Genomic DNA, 14,416 nt, shown 5'->3' on the forward strand with positions numbered 1-14,416 from the left:
TCAACACAGACAGCATCGTCAGAAGGAAAGTTGATAAAATAAATTACAAATTTTGTATTGTTCGATACAAATGCGTACCGAACCGAAAGCACCGTATCGAACGGTTCAATATCGATACGAGTATTGTTGCACCCCTAATATATATATATATATATATATATATATATATATATATATATATATATATATATATATATATATATATATATATATATATATATATATATATATATATATATGAATGAGTCACCCTGAGCTCCATCACTATATCATGTATTTCATAATACTAGGTGACTGCTTCACAGCCACTCAGAGACTTATTGTATTTAAAAAATAAAAAAAAAATCATAATTTAGAGTCAGGGGTCCTGATTTGGCAATGATGTTTTATCACTAGGAAAATAATACAAGAAATATTCAGTTGAGATATATGTGCAACTCTTTAGCATCTTCTTATCGCTCATGTTTATGAATCCCTCAATTTCTGCTGTATCAATGTTAGGGCAATACATTAATTTCTTATTTATATTTGGTGCATGTCATTCTTTCGCTTCCCGGGTTTAAATCAAGATGGAAAAGTACAAAGAAATGAGATTCAAAAAGACATCTTTTGTTGCAAGGTTTTATGCATGGAAAACACACACACACACACACACACACACACACACACACACACACACACACACACACACACACACACACACACACACTAGTCAAATATCCACACACCTCATGGTCTGTGTGGTATTTTCTGTAGAGAATGTATTCTGCCAGGACAGTGTTAAGAAGTTCAGTAATGTAAAGCCAAAAACAGAAAACTTTACTCTTTGGATTGGTGAATGTATGTGTCTCGTGCGTATCTGTGCCATTTCTAAAAGTTTCATGTGAGTGACTGAGTTTCAGCTAGAAAGTCATGTTTGTATTATTATGCTTCAATGTGAAAATGAGTTCAAGTTTTAGAGTTTAAAGATGTGGTTTCATGTTAAAATGTTTTATATCGTGGAGAGTTTCTACATACTGTAACTGCAAATAGTATACTGCCGATAAATTGTAAGATATTTAGATTATTATATCGTCACTAACAACATTTTCTTCGTTTTAGTGAACTACCACACCGCCCGCGTTTGTCATATTTATTTTACACTTTACTTTTTTTTGCATGAACTGAAATCTTCTACATACTATACTGTTTTCTGTACACCTAGAGGGTCCATGAGGTTTGTGCATAAATTTGATTATTTTCTGCATATTGTTGTTAGGAGCATGCGTGCATCTCAGCTGGAAATGTTCCTTCCCTTTAAGACAAATGTCTAAATTAATTTATTTTTTAAAGGTTGCACTCTTACTAGCCCATGCAGATCATGAATGAACCCACACAAATGAGCAGACTTTAAAATGCTTGCAAACCGTGTTGTAAGGACATTTGTGTCTCTCCTGGTCCAAACTGTTGTCACTGCCTTTATGTTCTGATGTGAAGAGTCCTTTGCTGTTGTAAAACTCGGAAACCTTTGTTCAAAGTGACTCTGTTCTAAGTGGAAAATGGCAGATCAAATAAAGCTTCTATGCCTATTAAGTGAAGTATCATTTCCTCAGGAGTGTCTGGCTTGTTGAGTGGTTAGTGGTTGCTTGGTTGCTTAATTGCTTGACTGAAAAACAAAATCATTATTATGGCCATTATAATAAAATTCTAATCTAATTCAATCACTAAATGGCGGTACTCTAGATCTAATGTAGATTTTCAGCTTTTAAGCCAGCATAGCTGCATTTTTTTACTCGATTTGTGCAGAGGAGCATCTTAAAATCATCCTGTTTCCAGGGTGATGTGGATGGAGGTGGGTGGGCAGCGGCACCCAGGGTGACCTTACTGAGACTGTGTTTTGTAATTCAGCATCTGCCATTCTGCAGTAAGGCGTTGCTCATGAAGAGGAAATAAAGATAACTCAGGTGGAGAGTAGCCCCCTGCATCTGTGCACCTTCGAGAGTATCTAATATCATGACTAATATGATGCACTTATTAGTTATTACAATCTTTTTTTGTTAGGTTAATGTTTTTAAGCATGTAGTTATTCGCTTAAAAAAGGTTAGTTTTGATGCAGTTCTCATGTTAATGCTGTTTTACTCTTATTAACAGAGGTTAATTGACTGAGTGCACTCACTGCTGTGAGCAGTCATCAACCTTCTTTGGAAGCTGCGGTGTGCAATAGCAGAGTGGTTTTGATAGCCACAGACTAGCTCAATGAATGGATATTAAGTGCTTTGATTGCACATTACAGTAGTTTTGGGAAGGAATGGCACAGCTACTTCCCTTTCTCTGTTTATATTCCTTTCTATGTGATATGAGGATTCTTTAAATGTTCTTGTAGTGTGCTTTTTATTTGTTTTCTAAACCATGTTAATGGACTGATGGATGACATGCCAAGAAAAAAAAATGAACGGAAATAGTCTTGGATGTTATTGCTGCAGTCATTTTCCCCCGAAGAAATGATAAAAATGCCAATGTGTTGTTGTGCTTAAAAATGTGTGCATGTTTGGGTCTGTCTGTCTTTTTTTTTTACTGTCACGCACGCACAAGCAAATAGACAGATGAAGAGGAGGTAGAGGTGTAGGAGGTAGAGATGATGGCATTCAGACAGTTTAAAGAGGGGCAGCAGTGAAATGCACAGTTTCAGAAAAGTTTGAAATGTGTGGAGGAGGAAGAATAATTTTACCAGCCACTCTTGTTTCTAGTTCTGAAGTCCTGATTGCTGTTTCTCTGAGGCATATGTATGTATGTATATATATATATATATATATATATATATATATATATATATGGTAATGTATAGTAAACCCTTTGAATGGAAACTGTTCTCTCAGGCATGAAGAGGAAATAAAGAATGAAGAAAAGTAATTGGAATGCTACAAACAAACTAAACACAATTTTTCCTTGTCCTAAAAACGCAAGGAATTAGGAATTGGAAGATATATTTCTAGCCTCAGAGATAAAAGCAGACATGTATCCTAACTCGGTTTTCACAGCTGAAAAAAGGAAACAGAATATGTGGTCAATCGTTTATGGGTGAGGCTGAGATGCACTTCACCCTACAGTGTAAAACATGCAACGGAGTAAAGAACAAGTTCAACACTGGGGCAATGGCGGGACGGTAATTAGTACTGTTGCCTCACAGCAAGGAGGCCCTGGGTTTGAATCCACTGGCCAGCCGGGGCCTGCTCCCTCTCACAGCCCAAAGGCAGGTATGTTAGGTTAACTGGTGGTTCTAAATTAGCTGTGCTGTAGATGAGAATGTAAGTCTGAATGACTGTGTGTCTCTTGGTGTTAGCCCTCTGATAGATGGTGACCTGTGGAGGGTGTGACCAAACTCTTCCCCAGACAGATGGTTGGATGGACAGATGAATAAATGTTCAACACAAATTTTCAGGTTTCAGAGAACTTAATGACCTTTGAAATGAGACAGAGGAAGCAAAGCTTTCTTAAAAGTCTTGTGACAACCAAGAGAGGGGGCATGAGAAAGAGAGAGAGAGTTGGTCCGTGGCCACTGGTGGTTTATGACCTTTTTAGTCACAACTCATTTTTAAACAGTCTGCATATAAATATGCCACATCAGCAGACAACCCATATACTATAGGGTGTTTGCCTTTTTCCTCCATCTTTATTTGTATTTAACAATTCTGGTTAACATTAGATGGATGGATGGATGGATGGATGGATGGATGGATGGATGGATGGATGGATGATGGATGGATGGATGGTGTTCAGTTTCTTATTACCGCACATGTCCTTGGATTTATCTGATGACCCCTTTAGTCACTAAAGCACCAGGCTAGGAAGCTCCAGCACATGTATAGTGGGCCTAATTCTTTTAAATAGAAATAATTATGGATGATTTGGGGTTTTTTGACCATTCAAAATCTTGTAGTATACTTAAATATGTTTGTAACACAATTTGGACATTCATCTGGAGATGAGTATGGATAAAAGCTGCATATTCATTGACTGATACACCCTGTGTGTGCAGCTTACTAACGTCTCTGGCAAGCCAAACTTCCAGGGCAGATGGCGGTCAAAGATGGCTCTCTGAACATCATGAAAACCACACAAGCAGAACTAATGAAGGAGGGCATGGTCTGGTGGCATATTGTCTGAGCCAAATGTTATTCTAGCCTGAGGTGCTGGGATTTGGCTTGCTGCTGTACAGTAGCTGAGTCATTTAGCATTAGGTGGTCATTTCAGAAATACTGGAAATTACTTTTACATCCATTATTGAAGTCCAGGGGAAAGATATGCATGACTTCAGTGTGATTGCCTTGAGTTTATATCATAAACTGAGGTGACACGCTCAGACTAAAGTATTCTCCTAATTATATATTTCCTTTAATGGTTATTACTACATAATTACCCAATATAATTTCACCTTCTTGTGCGTGAAAAATAAAAATCTTGGGTGGTCAGTTTAAATCCAGCCCACATCTGCAGTAACCTTCTATGCATAGAGTTGGCAAAATTCAGATAGTGAGGCTATAGCAGCATTTGTAATGGATGTTTCACCTTTGCTAGCCACAACCATCACCTTCATCTTAAAACTACATCCTAAGAATGACAAAAGCATGGACTAGTTTTTCAACATTACTCTTAGACTGGATGTTTCTTTTTTTCAATACCGATCAGATGAAATAAGGTAGTCCTATAGACTTGTTTCATAAATAAATATAAATTTCAAATGACAGGGAAAATATATAATAAAGATCAGTTCATCACATGTAATTAATAAAGCATTAATTGAGGGTAAGACATTTTGCATAGTTCTGTAGGTATGGTATTTGCATAGACATGCAGATTAAAAAAAACATTATTAGATTTTTAAATGAAATAATTACCAAGGTTGTATGAGGGTGTTTGTTTTTTTTTAAAACTGATGTAAACTCCTCCATAGCAACCAGTTTTAGGATCTAGAGGAAAAGTTCAAATATGTAGAGGAATACTTGTGACTTCTTGACTGACAAACACAAACAAAAACACACACTAGCTTCTTTGGATACTGACCAGGTGCAATCATAGAGACAAAATCTTAAATATCTCGGATACATTTGCAGAATGGATACTGGTGAGCTGCTGGAACAAATTGCTTTTGACATCAGACCGACATCACAAGTGATGTGGAAGAGGTTTGTGAATCTGCTGGGACCAGGTGTCAAACGGATCAGAAGAAATTTGATGTCTAAAGCAGAATTAGAACTGCTGCGGTATAAGATAATGTCCAGACAGTAGTACAACAAGAAACAAGTGGCTGAAATGAAACTGATGATGAAAGAGCAGATCACTCTGATCAAATAACAGTAAAATTGTGTTTCCCTGCCTGAACAGAGAATCGAGACTTATTCCAAAAAGGAAACTTAGTTTAAGTATCCCTTTACACACAAAGATCCCACAGTGTGTTTTAAATGACAACATTTCATCTGTAACAGTACCTAATGATCGGGCATTATTACACATGGCTAATAATCTGTAATGCTATTGCAGATAAAGTAATACAAGGCTCCGTAAAACATATCATCTGTGTCACCGCTGCCTGCTCTGCTTTGTCCTGTTGCTGCTGCTCTCCCTGCCTGTGGCTTTGCAGTATGCACGTGGAAATGCAGGGAGGCCTCACAACAGAGAAACAGCAATCAGGACTTAGTGGTCCTGACTTCAGTAGGTAAATATCACACAATTTCTACTTTGTTCTAAAATTGCTGCACCTGGAAAATGACTTCTAAATAAGGAGGTTACCTTGGGGGAGCTTTTGAGTGGATAAAGGGCTGAGATTTTGGGCACTAAGTGTTTGCTCAAGCTTTTTTTTTCTGCTTTATTCCTCTGCTATTGCTATATTCTCATCTCCAACATGTCTTTCCCTTTCCTGTCATTTTACCTCAGTTTCAATCACACTATGCGTTCATTTGACAACCTTAAATTGTAATGTGGGTTGGTTATTGCTAGAATTGATAGGCAGCAGGAATCAATGCACAGCAACACAACCTCGCCTGCCCCGCGACTGCTAAAAAGCATTTCGATGCAGCACTCAGTTTTTGCTATTGAGCTGCCACTATGTGATGAATATGAAGCCGTGATTGCCTGAGACAGCAAATATATATTCATCATTAGTGAGAACCTTGACACATATAGGAACAGCTTTTCATAAACAGCAGAAAATCTCAAGTTTGGCCGTGAGATATGTCTCCTTGAAGCTGCAGAGCTGACTGTGATGGACATCACCCAACCTCTCTCTGTCTCCCTTACCATGCATATATGCCAGGAATATTAAGATATGAAGATATAAGATATAATCGAGCTCAAGCAGAATGGCTGTGTTGCAGTTTTCCTCAAAGGTGATAAATACTGTGGAGATCAGAAACAGTCACAAATTTGCTTGAATCAAATTTAACCCAAGAGGAAACAGTTCTTAAATCTCTGTTGCCCTCCAGTGTTTGGTTGGATAAATCACATCTCAGTATGCATCACTACTGTATGTCTGTTTTTACTGTTTCAGAGCTGTAGATGCAAAAAAATCACTCATCTGAATAAGTTAAAAATGATAGTAGTCATTTAGATAACAGTTTACAAGGAGAAACACTGAAGCGTGGTTAGTAACTAAGGAACAGTTGATAAATAAATCAATAAGTCATTAATCAATGCTGCTGTAAATCGTAATACAACACAAAAGGGTGATGCTATATTATTGGGTGACTGGTCAATCAGTGTTTCATAAATATCAACGAATAAATCTAAATTCTCAGGCATTAATTAAACGATTAATGACTAAATAATTCTGAATGGCACAAAACTGTAATTCATCATTGTTTCATTAATTAATATGTGTTGCCTTAAGTAATGAAGCATTTTCTTAAAGGAAGACTAAGCAATGGTTAATTAATCTTGTGGTAATGTGGAACTATTATGTAACTTGGTGGTTTTCTGAAGACGGTTTGTATTAAACCCTTGTTTTTCCTCCACTGATGAGTAAAAGCATCTGTTGTGAGAAAGGTCATTCTTAGTAGAGGAAGCTTTGTTCAGTTTCAAAATGACTTCTCTGGAAGAACTTTTTGGCATGAACTTCCAACATATTATTTTCTTGCCTCTTTCACAATATGGACAGGAAGACATTCCTCTCTCTCTCTCTCAAACACACACATGCTCATAAATTTTCCCTTGAAACCTGATAAGCTCCATGTGTTGTATTTACAACAGCTGGACTCCCTAGGAAGAATGAAACATAGAAATCTTGCTCATTATCCATCTGTTGCTGTGCTTCTCTCAACATGAAGGCAAGTAGATTTTGCATGGATACATTTTTCAGTTTTCTGTAAAATATGTCACTGATGTGATTTCAGTAAGAGTAAGTTTGTATTGTCATTGCTGTGATATTTCCGTGGGTGACTGCTATTACCAAAGCTTTTCTTTTGTTTTGCTTTCTTTAACTTTCTTTTCTTTGCTGTGCTTTTTTGTGTTTTCATTTTCCTCCTCAGAAAGTTGCACAACTCTGTGCAAGAGTCTTACCATGGCTCCTCTTCCTGTTCACTGCCAAGGGGTAAATCTGGTTTTCGTTTTGTGCTTTAAAGCATAAATATATTGTGCTTGTTGAACTTTATACGTTGTCATTTATATCGTGTTATGTTGATTTAAACGTCATTTTCAAGAATGTGTAACCAGGAAGTTCATTGCCAGTGGGGTCCTTTTGGCAGTTGGTCAGAATGTGATAGCTGCACCAAATTACAGGTCAGGGAGATTCATTGGTAACTAATTTCTTACCCATACAAATTTGCATGCATTTTCACGTACTGTATACAGTACAGTACAAGAAAGTGTATTCATAATAAAGATTTTTCACCATCAGAAATACTCAAGATTATGTTATTTTTAAAACTTGTGAAGATATTTTGCCATTAATTAAATTATTATTACTTTATATAAATATTTCTTTGTCATCCTGTGGATGCTACAGACAAGAACCCGATCCATGGTTGTCTACGCTCAGTTCGGTGGAAACCGTTGCTATGGAGAGCGAAGCGAGACGAGGCCCTGTGAAACCACACAAGGCTGCCCTATAGAGGACGGATGTGGAAACAGGTTTCGCTGTCGATCGGGTAGGAATCGAAACTGCCCTCACTTCCTTAATCCTACTGAAGTGGTTAAACAATAACTATCTATCTGTCTTTTGACTTGCAGGGAAGTGTGTTAGCCAGTCTCTGGTGTGTAACGGAGATCAGGACTGTGAGGAAGATGGACTTGATGAGAGTAACTGCGACATTTCAGAATACATTGTTTGTTCAAACTCAGTTCCTCCGCCGAACATTGAGATCCTAGGACTCGGGTAAGAGAAAAGTCTTGATCTAGATGTTTATTTTTTATGATTCATTGAGACATTAATCTACAATCGCTGTTGTTTCTGTAGGGTTGACGCTGTGTCAGGAAAGAGCAGAGAAAGTGTCATCAATACTAAGAGCTTTGGTGGCCAGTGCCGCACCATCTTCAGCGGCGTTCACAATTCTGTTTATCGACTGCCCCTTAGTACTCTTCAGTACAGCTTTTTGGTTGGTACCTGTGGAAGAACTTGAACTGTAGTTCATACTGATACTTCTTTGGTCACAATTTCTTTTAAAGTACCCCTTGGATTTGTATTCTAGAGTTAAGGAGTGAATATAGCAATATTTTCTACCTATTCTACTTTTTTAATCTATTCAATCACACATTATTACCATTGGCTTGCTGCCTTTTGCTCTTTTTTTTGTTGCATTAGGCATTTGGCCATTGACTCACATTTGGTGCCCTCAACTTGACATACATTCACATCATCTGCAACATCTCATCATCTTCTCTTTATAAAGTTAATCAGCTCGTTAGAGTTTGTCTTGCTGCTGATGGTGTTTTCTGATTTGTGGATTGAAAAGAGATGTCCAAAGTCCTCTCTGGAAAAACAAACTAACAAAGTGTAAATATATATGTCAACACATTGAAACAATAATTTTAAACCTGTTTTTATTCAAAGTTCAGATTTATGCTCATTTTTAGACATACAGTGACTCATTTGTATGACTCATTTTAACATAAGATTTCTGTAAACACAAAAAATTCACCTGTTTCATCTTATTCACCTGTAGGGTCTTCCCCTAAATCTAGTTAAGTTGTCCAGGTGAGCATTTCATATCTCTAAACTAGAGGAAACCAGACATTGTAACCCCTGTCCCGATTCCAGGTTAAAGTCCAGAATGACTTCAGTGATGAGATGTACACCAGCAAATGGCACTATGCAAAGGATATTGTCAAGAGGCAGACAGTAACCGGGACTACCACGGGATATCGCAACTATGATTTTCATGAACAACACGACAAGACTCAAGTGAGTAGAAACCTAACACTTTAAATAAAAAATGCCTTTGACAAGTCATCTCATGTTGAAACGGAACCTTTTTTTCCTCTTCTTACAGACCAAAAAGCTTTTAGTTTTAAAGAATGACATCGAGGTAGCTCAGTTCCAGACTAACGCTCCTCGGTACATCCCGATATCCGAGGCGTTTTGGAAGGCACTGGTCAAACTGCCATCTGTCTATGACTACTCGGCCTACAGGAAGATTTTGGAAAGGTTTGGAACGCACTACCTGTCTGCTGGAAGCTTAGGAGGCTCCTTCAAAGTTATTGCCACAATTGATGAAGAAACTGAAAACAATATGGGTAAGGATTCATAAAACACTAGTGTAATGGAAGAATTTAAAAATATGGTCTTAGTGGTTAATTCTACCCAGTGTTTTAAGGTGCTAAACAACAAGCCACTGCATGTGTCTATTGCTTGTAATAGTTGTAATATACATTTTTTAAAAATGCATTTGACTAAAAATGCTCAAAAATTTCTAAAATGTGTTTTTAAATGTAATCAGTTTGTAATGTAATTAAATTATTTATAATATATATATATATAAATATAATTTACATATATATATATATATATATATATATATATATATATATATATAATACATATATATATGTAAATTATATATAATTTACATATATATATATATATATGTATATATAATTTACATATATATATATGTATATATATATAATTTACACACACACATATATATATATATATATATATATATATATATATATATATATATATATATATATATATATGTGTGTGTGTGTGTGTATGTATGTATGTATTAATATGTATTTTCCTTATAACATAAGGTGGTCCGATATTATTTTTAAAAAAATCCAAGTTGTAATTGCAGCTGGATTTAACTATATCACACAGCTGTAGTGGTAGTATTTTTCCAATGCCAAGTAAAACATCTGGCTGATAAAAATGCTGCCATAAAGCCCTGCTTTAGTCCTGCCTCACTTTTCTGACACTGACTTTACGTTTTCCTTTGTTTTCAAGTCAGCGAAAGTGAGCAGTATGACGAATGTTCAAGGACTAAACGTTGGATTCTCATATTCCCCATCACCACAGTGAAGTGTAAGCGAGGCCAGAGCACTCACTCATCAGGCACAGGTACAATTTGGATGATAATTTTACAGATACCAGTACCTATAAAAGCACTTTACCTCTATAAGTTTTTCTGCCATCCACTATCTCTTCAAACCTTTAAAAATAGGAACCAGGAGGAGCAATAATCTGAAAAAAGTGGATGTGGAGGGAGGAGGTGTCTCACATATTGCAGCGCTGAATATGATGAACCTAGATAATCCAGAGAGAAACTGGGAAATGTACTCAAACTGGGCAGAGTCTGTTAGGTCGTTTCCAAAGGTCATAAAACAAAAGGTAAAGAGAACGTAAAATAAGCTATTTGTATGTTAAAAAGCAAGATCATAATGTTTAATGAATCTTATATGGATTTCATCTTATCACTTAATGCAACCTTGCATCGCTTTTATTTTACTATTGTTTCTCCAGCTGCGGCCGCTGTCAGAGCTGGTGAAGGAGGTTCAGTGTCCTGGTTTGAAGAAGCTCTACCTTCGCAGGGCCATAGATCAGTACCTTGCTGAAAGTGCCCCCTGCCACTGCCGGCCATGCAGGAACAATGGAATGGTTGTCATGGATGGAGATGAATGTAAGTGCATCTGCAAGCCTAACACGTCAGGACCAGCCTGTGAGCAAGGAACTGAAGCAGAAGGGCAGCAGGGTGTGTATTGTCTTTCATACAGGATCTTTATTACTGTAGTTTTTTAAGCTCACCAATGTTACTTTTAAAGTCTAAAAGGGGCACATTGCAGTGAAAACCCCCTTTAAAAAACAAGTGTTCTTTTTCCTTTTAGCTTTTAGCTTTTGTGTTGTGATTATGCTTAGAAATGCCAAAATAGCCCTGTGGGGCTGGCAGATGTGAGATTGGTGTCAGGCTTACTTTCAGGATGAAAACAAGGAAATTAACAAACTGTTAAATTGGGTTAAGTCACTATCATGGGTGGGGGTAGGATTTAATCGAGGCTAATATCAGACAGACTTTATTATTGTCCTTAATTTCTTTCTATTTCTTATTTTCCATTTCTGGTCATTAAGGAGTGATCCATGGTAGCTGGACCTGTTGGTCTGCCTGGTCATCGTGCTCTGGGGGCCGAAGGTCTCGTAGTCGTTCCTGCTCTAACCCCTACCCTCAGAATGGGGGACAGCACTGTATCGGAGAACCAGCTGAGACGTCCGACTGCGAAGATGAAGAGCTGCAATACTTAAGGTGAGAGCTTAAGTTTGTTTTGTGGGTTTTATGAGTTTTTTGTTTGTTTGTTTGTGCTGCGTGAATTTAGTGACATATTTGTAACAAGCACTGTGTTCATTGCATTGAGTTTCCAGTAAGAGAAAGTGTCAAACTGATTTTCATCAATATGTAGTTATGCAACACATACTTTTTCTACAGAACTATGGAGCCTCAGTGCTTCGACTATACTCTCCCAGCAAGTCAGAAGTGTGGAACCCCACCTGCTCTGATCAATGGCTACATTCTGGTAAAAATAGAAATTTTCACCATGGTGTGGAACAAATGATTACAAACATTTAGTATTTATTAACCAGACTAACTGCTACTTTTGTAGTGCTTGAACAGTGTTTTGCACAAAGTCACAGTACAGTGTTAGAAAAAGAGTTACGGGAAGAGACTTGAAACTGAAGCTCTAGTATCTCCTATCTAAGTGAAAGAGAGTCTGCCTCAATGTTACTGAGTTTATTAGTTATCTTTAAATATTTTGCTGAATTTTATATCTTCTCTTCCCCATAATAGAGATGTGTTTTGTCCTTGTGTCTCTATGTTCTCCTCTGTGCTCATCCTCCAACCATTTTTGGCAAATGGCTGCTCTTCCTGCTGCCACTTGTTCCTCATAGGGGAACTACAAGTGGTACTGTCTTATAAAGTGCCTTGAGGCAACCCTTGTTGTGAACATAAATAAAACTGAACCGAGCTGAGTTACATACCCACATCAAAGCTAAGAAGTTGAACTTGATGATCTTATCTTTATTACATGTGTCACAGGATCCAAAGGACATTTATCTTGTGGGTAGTAAAGTTGAATACACCTGCACTGAAGGTTTTTATCTTGTTGGTCACAGCACCATAGAGTGCACTGCTGATCAAACCTGGTCTGCCCGGCCTGGATTGTGCACAGGTGAGTAAATAAAGTTTAACATTTAGTGTATCATAATAATGAATTGCTGTGTCACATTGTAAAATTACACATTTTCTTCAAGTTACAAGTTGCCAGATTGGACTCCTTGCAGATGGTGTCATAGCCTCTCCTTTAAAGGAGACCTATGGCATAGGAGAGTTAGTAACATTCTCCTGCCCAGCGGGTAAACGGCTAACAGGCGAAGCCACGGCTATTTGCAATCCCAGTCTGGATTTTTCACCAAACCCAGCAGACGTCAGGTGCATCCAAGGTAAATTTTACATCAAGCTTTATAATCCTTTAGCTCTCTGCTAAAGGACTGTCCTGGACTGCTATGTAACAAAATGAAATATGATGAGCTCTATATTTAGTCATTCAGTGTAGAGAATCAGTAGACAATGTGGAACAGTGATTTCTGTGTATTCCACAGACAGCGCACCAGAACCAAGCATTGCTCCTGGAGTGCAGTGTAAACTGTGGGAGAAGCCTTCCAGAGGAAAATGTGTTTGCAAAATGCCTATTGAGTGTGGGTATGTTTATTCTGCTAATAAATAATTTGGTCATGTCAGTTTTGGCAAACTGGCTAATGATACTGATTTACTGTGTTTTTTGTGCTTTGTGCCCACCGGCCAGTTCATCTTTGAAGTTGTGTGCCACAGCTGCTGTAGGTAGAAAATCGGTCCTTCTGGATGTGTGCAAAATGAATGCATTGCAATGTATGGGGAAGAAATATATGACAGCAGAGGACAGCACCTGCATTTGGCCACAGCGTGATACAACAGGTTGCACCGGCTGCCACATGTGGGAGAACTGCGATGGTATGAACATGTGAAGTGACAAATGATCTATTATAATGTACAGCAGTTTGTAGTAATTCATGCTGTTTGTCTTCACACGATTTTCTCAGATCAAGCCAATGACTGTCGCTGTAAGGACTCTGCAGATTGTGCGAACCCTGGGTATAACGTGTGTGTCCGTGTTGGAGAGGATGAGACTGCGGCCACACAGACCATGAGTGAATGTGAAGCAGGACTTCGGCGATGTAAGGGAGAAAAAGTGTTTGTTGTCAGTATCCAGCCCTGCACCTCCTGAGCATTCAGGGCAGGAGCTGATTGACTGACCTCTCTTATTGGTCTTCTTTTATTATCCCACTTTGAAATATTCCACAAATTTTTTTGTGTAGCCAATGTTTTTTGTTTTTTTTATGCTAAGATTTAGCACACTTTAAAGGCACATTTTTTGCATGCGTAAAAATAGAACAATACTGTATTAACAATAAATAAAAAGCACATCAGTCATGTTTGATCTTTCTTCTTTTGTATTACTAATATTGAGACCAAGAGATATGTAATATTCTCACAGACAAACATAGCATAATGGACTGTTGGTTGGGTTTGAGAGGTAATGTTTGGAAATCTGTTTTTCAGGCTCGAGAAAGTGTAGGGCTTCTCACAAAAGATGTCTTGTGCTTACTAAACCCGACAAAGCTCATCCTGCGAAGCAAACCCCTGCTGACAGTCTATTCCTGCCTCTGGCTTGCAGCCCTCGCACAGTGTGAATGCACGTCTGCATGTGTGTCTGAACCTGTCCGTGAATAGCTGTGAAGACACCAACTACTTAATGTTTTATCATCAATTCAAGAAATACTTATGGTCAGCAGAATGATTTTCTAGGTTTGAGATGTTGATCACAAAGACTGATAGTTGGGGGAAAGGTGTTAAAAGTGCATCTGAGCTGCCATTCTTGAAGGGATAATGCATACAAATTGATGGTTTTTGGGTGAGAT

General features: G+C 37.8%; 1 protein-coding gene across 1 annotated transcript; it reads left to right on the plus strand.

Annotated features, from left to right (window-relative positions):
- Positions 1-7,234: 7,234 nt before the first annotated feature.
- On the plus strand, positions 7,235-13,928 carry c7a (complement component 7a). The gene is made up of 18 exons (XM_026187339.1): positions 7,235-7,298; positions 7,500-7,561; positions 7,671-7,749; positions 7,976-8,117; positions 8,200-8,344; positions 8,426-8,564; positions 9,227-9,370; positions 9,459-9,702; positions 10,418-10,531; positions 10,635-10,801; positions 10,934-11,162; positions 11,537-11,708; positions 11,889-11,976; positions 12,498-12,630; positions 12,713-12,901; positions 13,061-13,160; positions 13,264-13,448; positions 13,538-13,928. The coding sequence occupies exons 1-18, from the start codon at positions 7,293-7,295 to the stop codon at positions 13,720-13,722; spliced, it is 2,523 nt and encodes an 840-aa protein (XP_026043124.1). The 5' UTR covers positions 7,235-7,292; the 3' UTR covers positions 13,723-13,928.
- The last annotated feature ends 488 nt before the right edge of the window (positions 13,929-14,416 follow it).

This window comes from Astatotilapia calliptera, chromosome 12 (genome assembly GCF_900246225.1).
Source record: "Astatotilapia calliptera chromosome 12, fAstCal1.2, whole genome shotgun sequence".
In the NCBI taxonomy this organism is placed as follows: Eukaryota; Metazoa; Chordata; class Actinopteri; order Cichliformes; family Cichlidae; genus Astatotilapia; species Astatotilapia calliptera.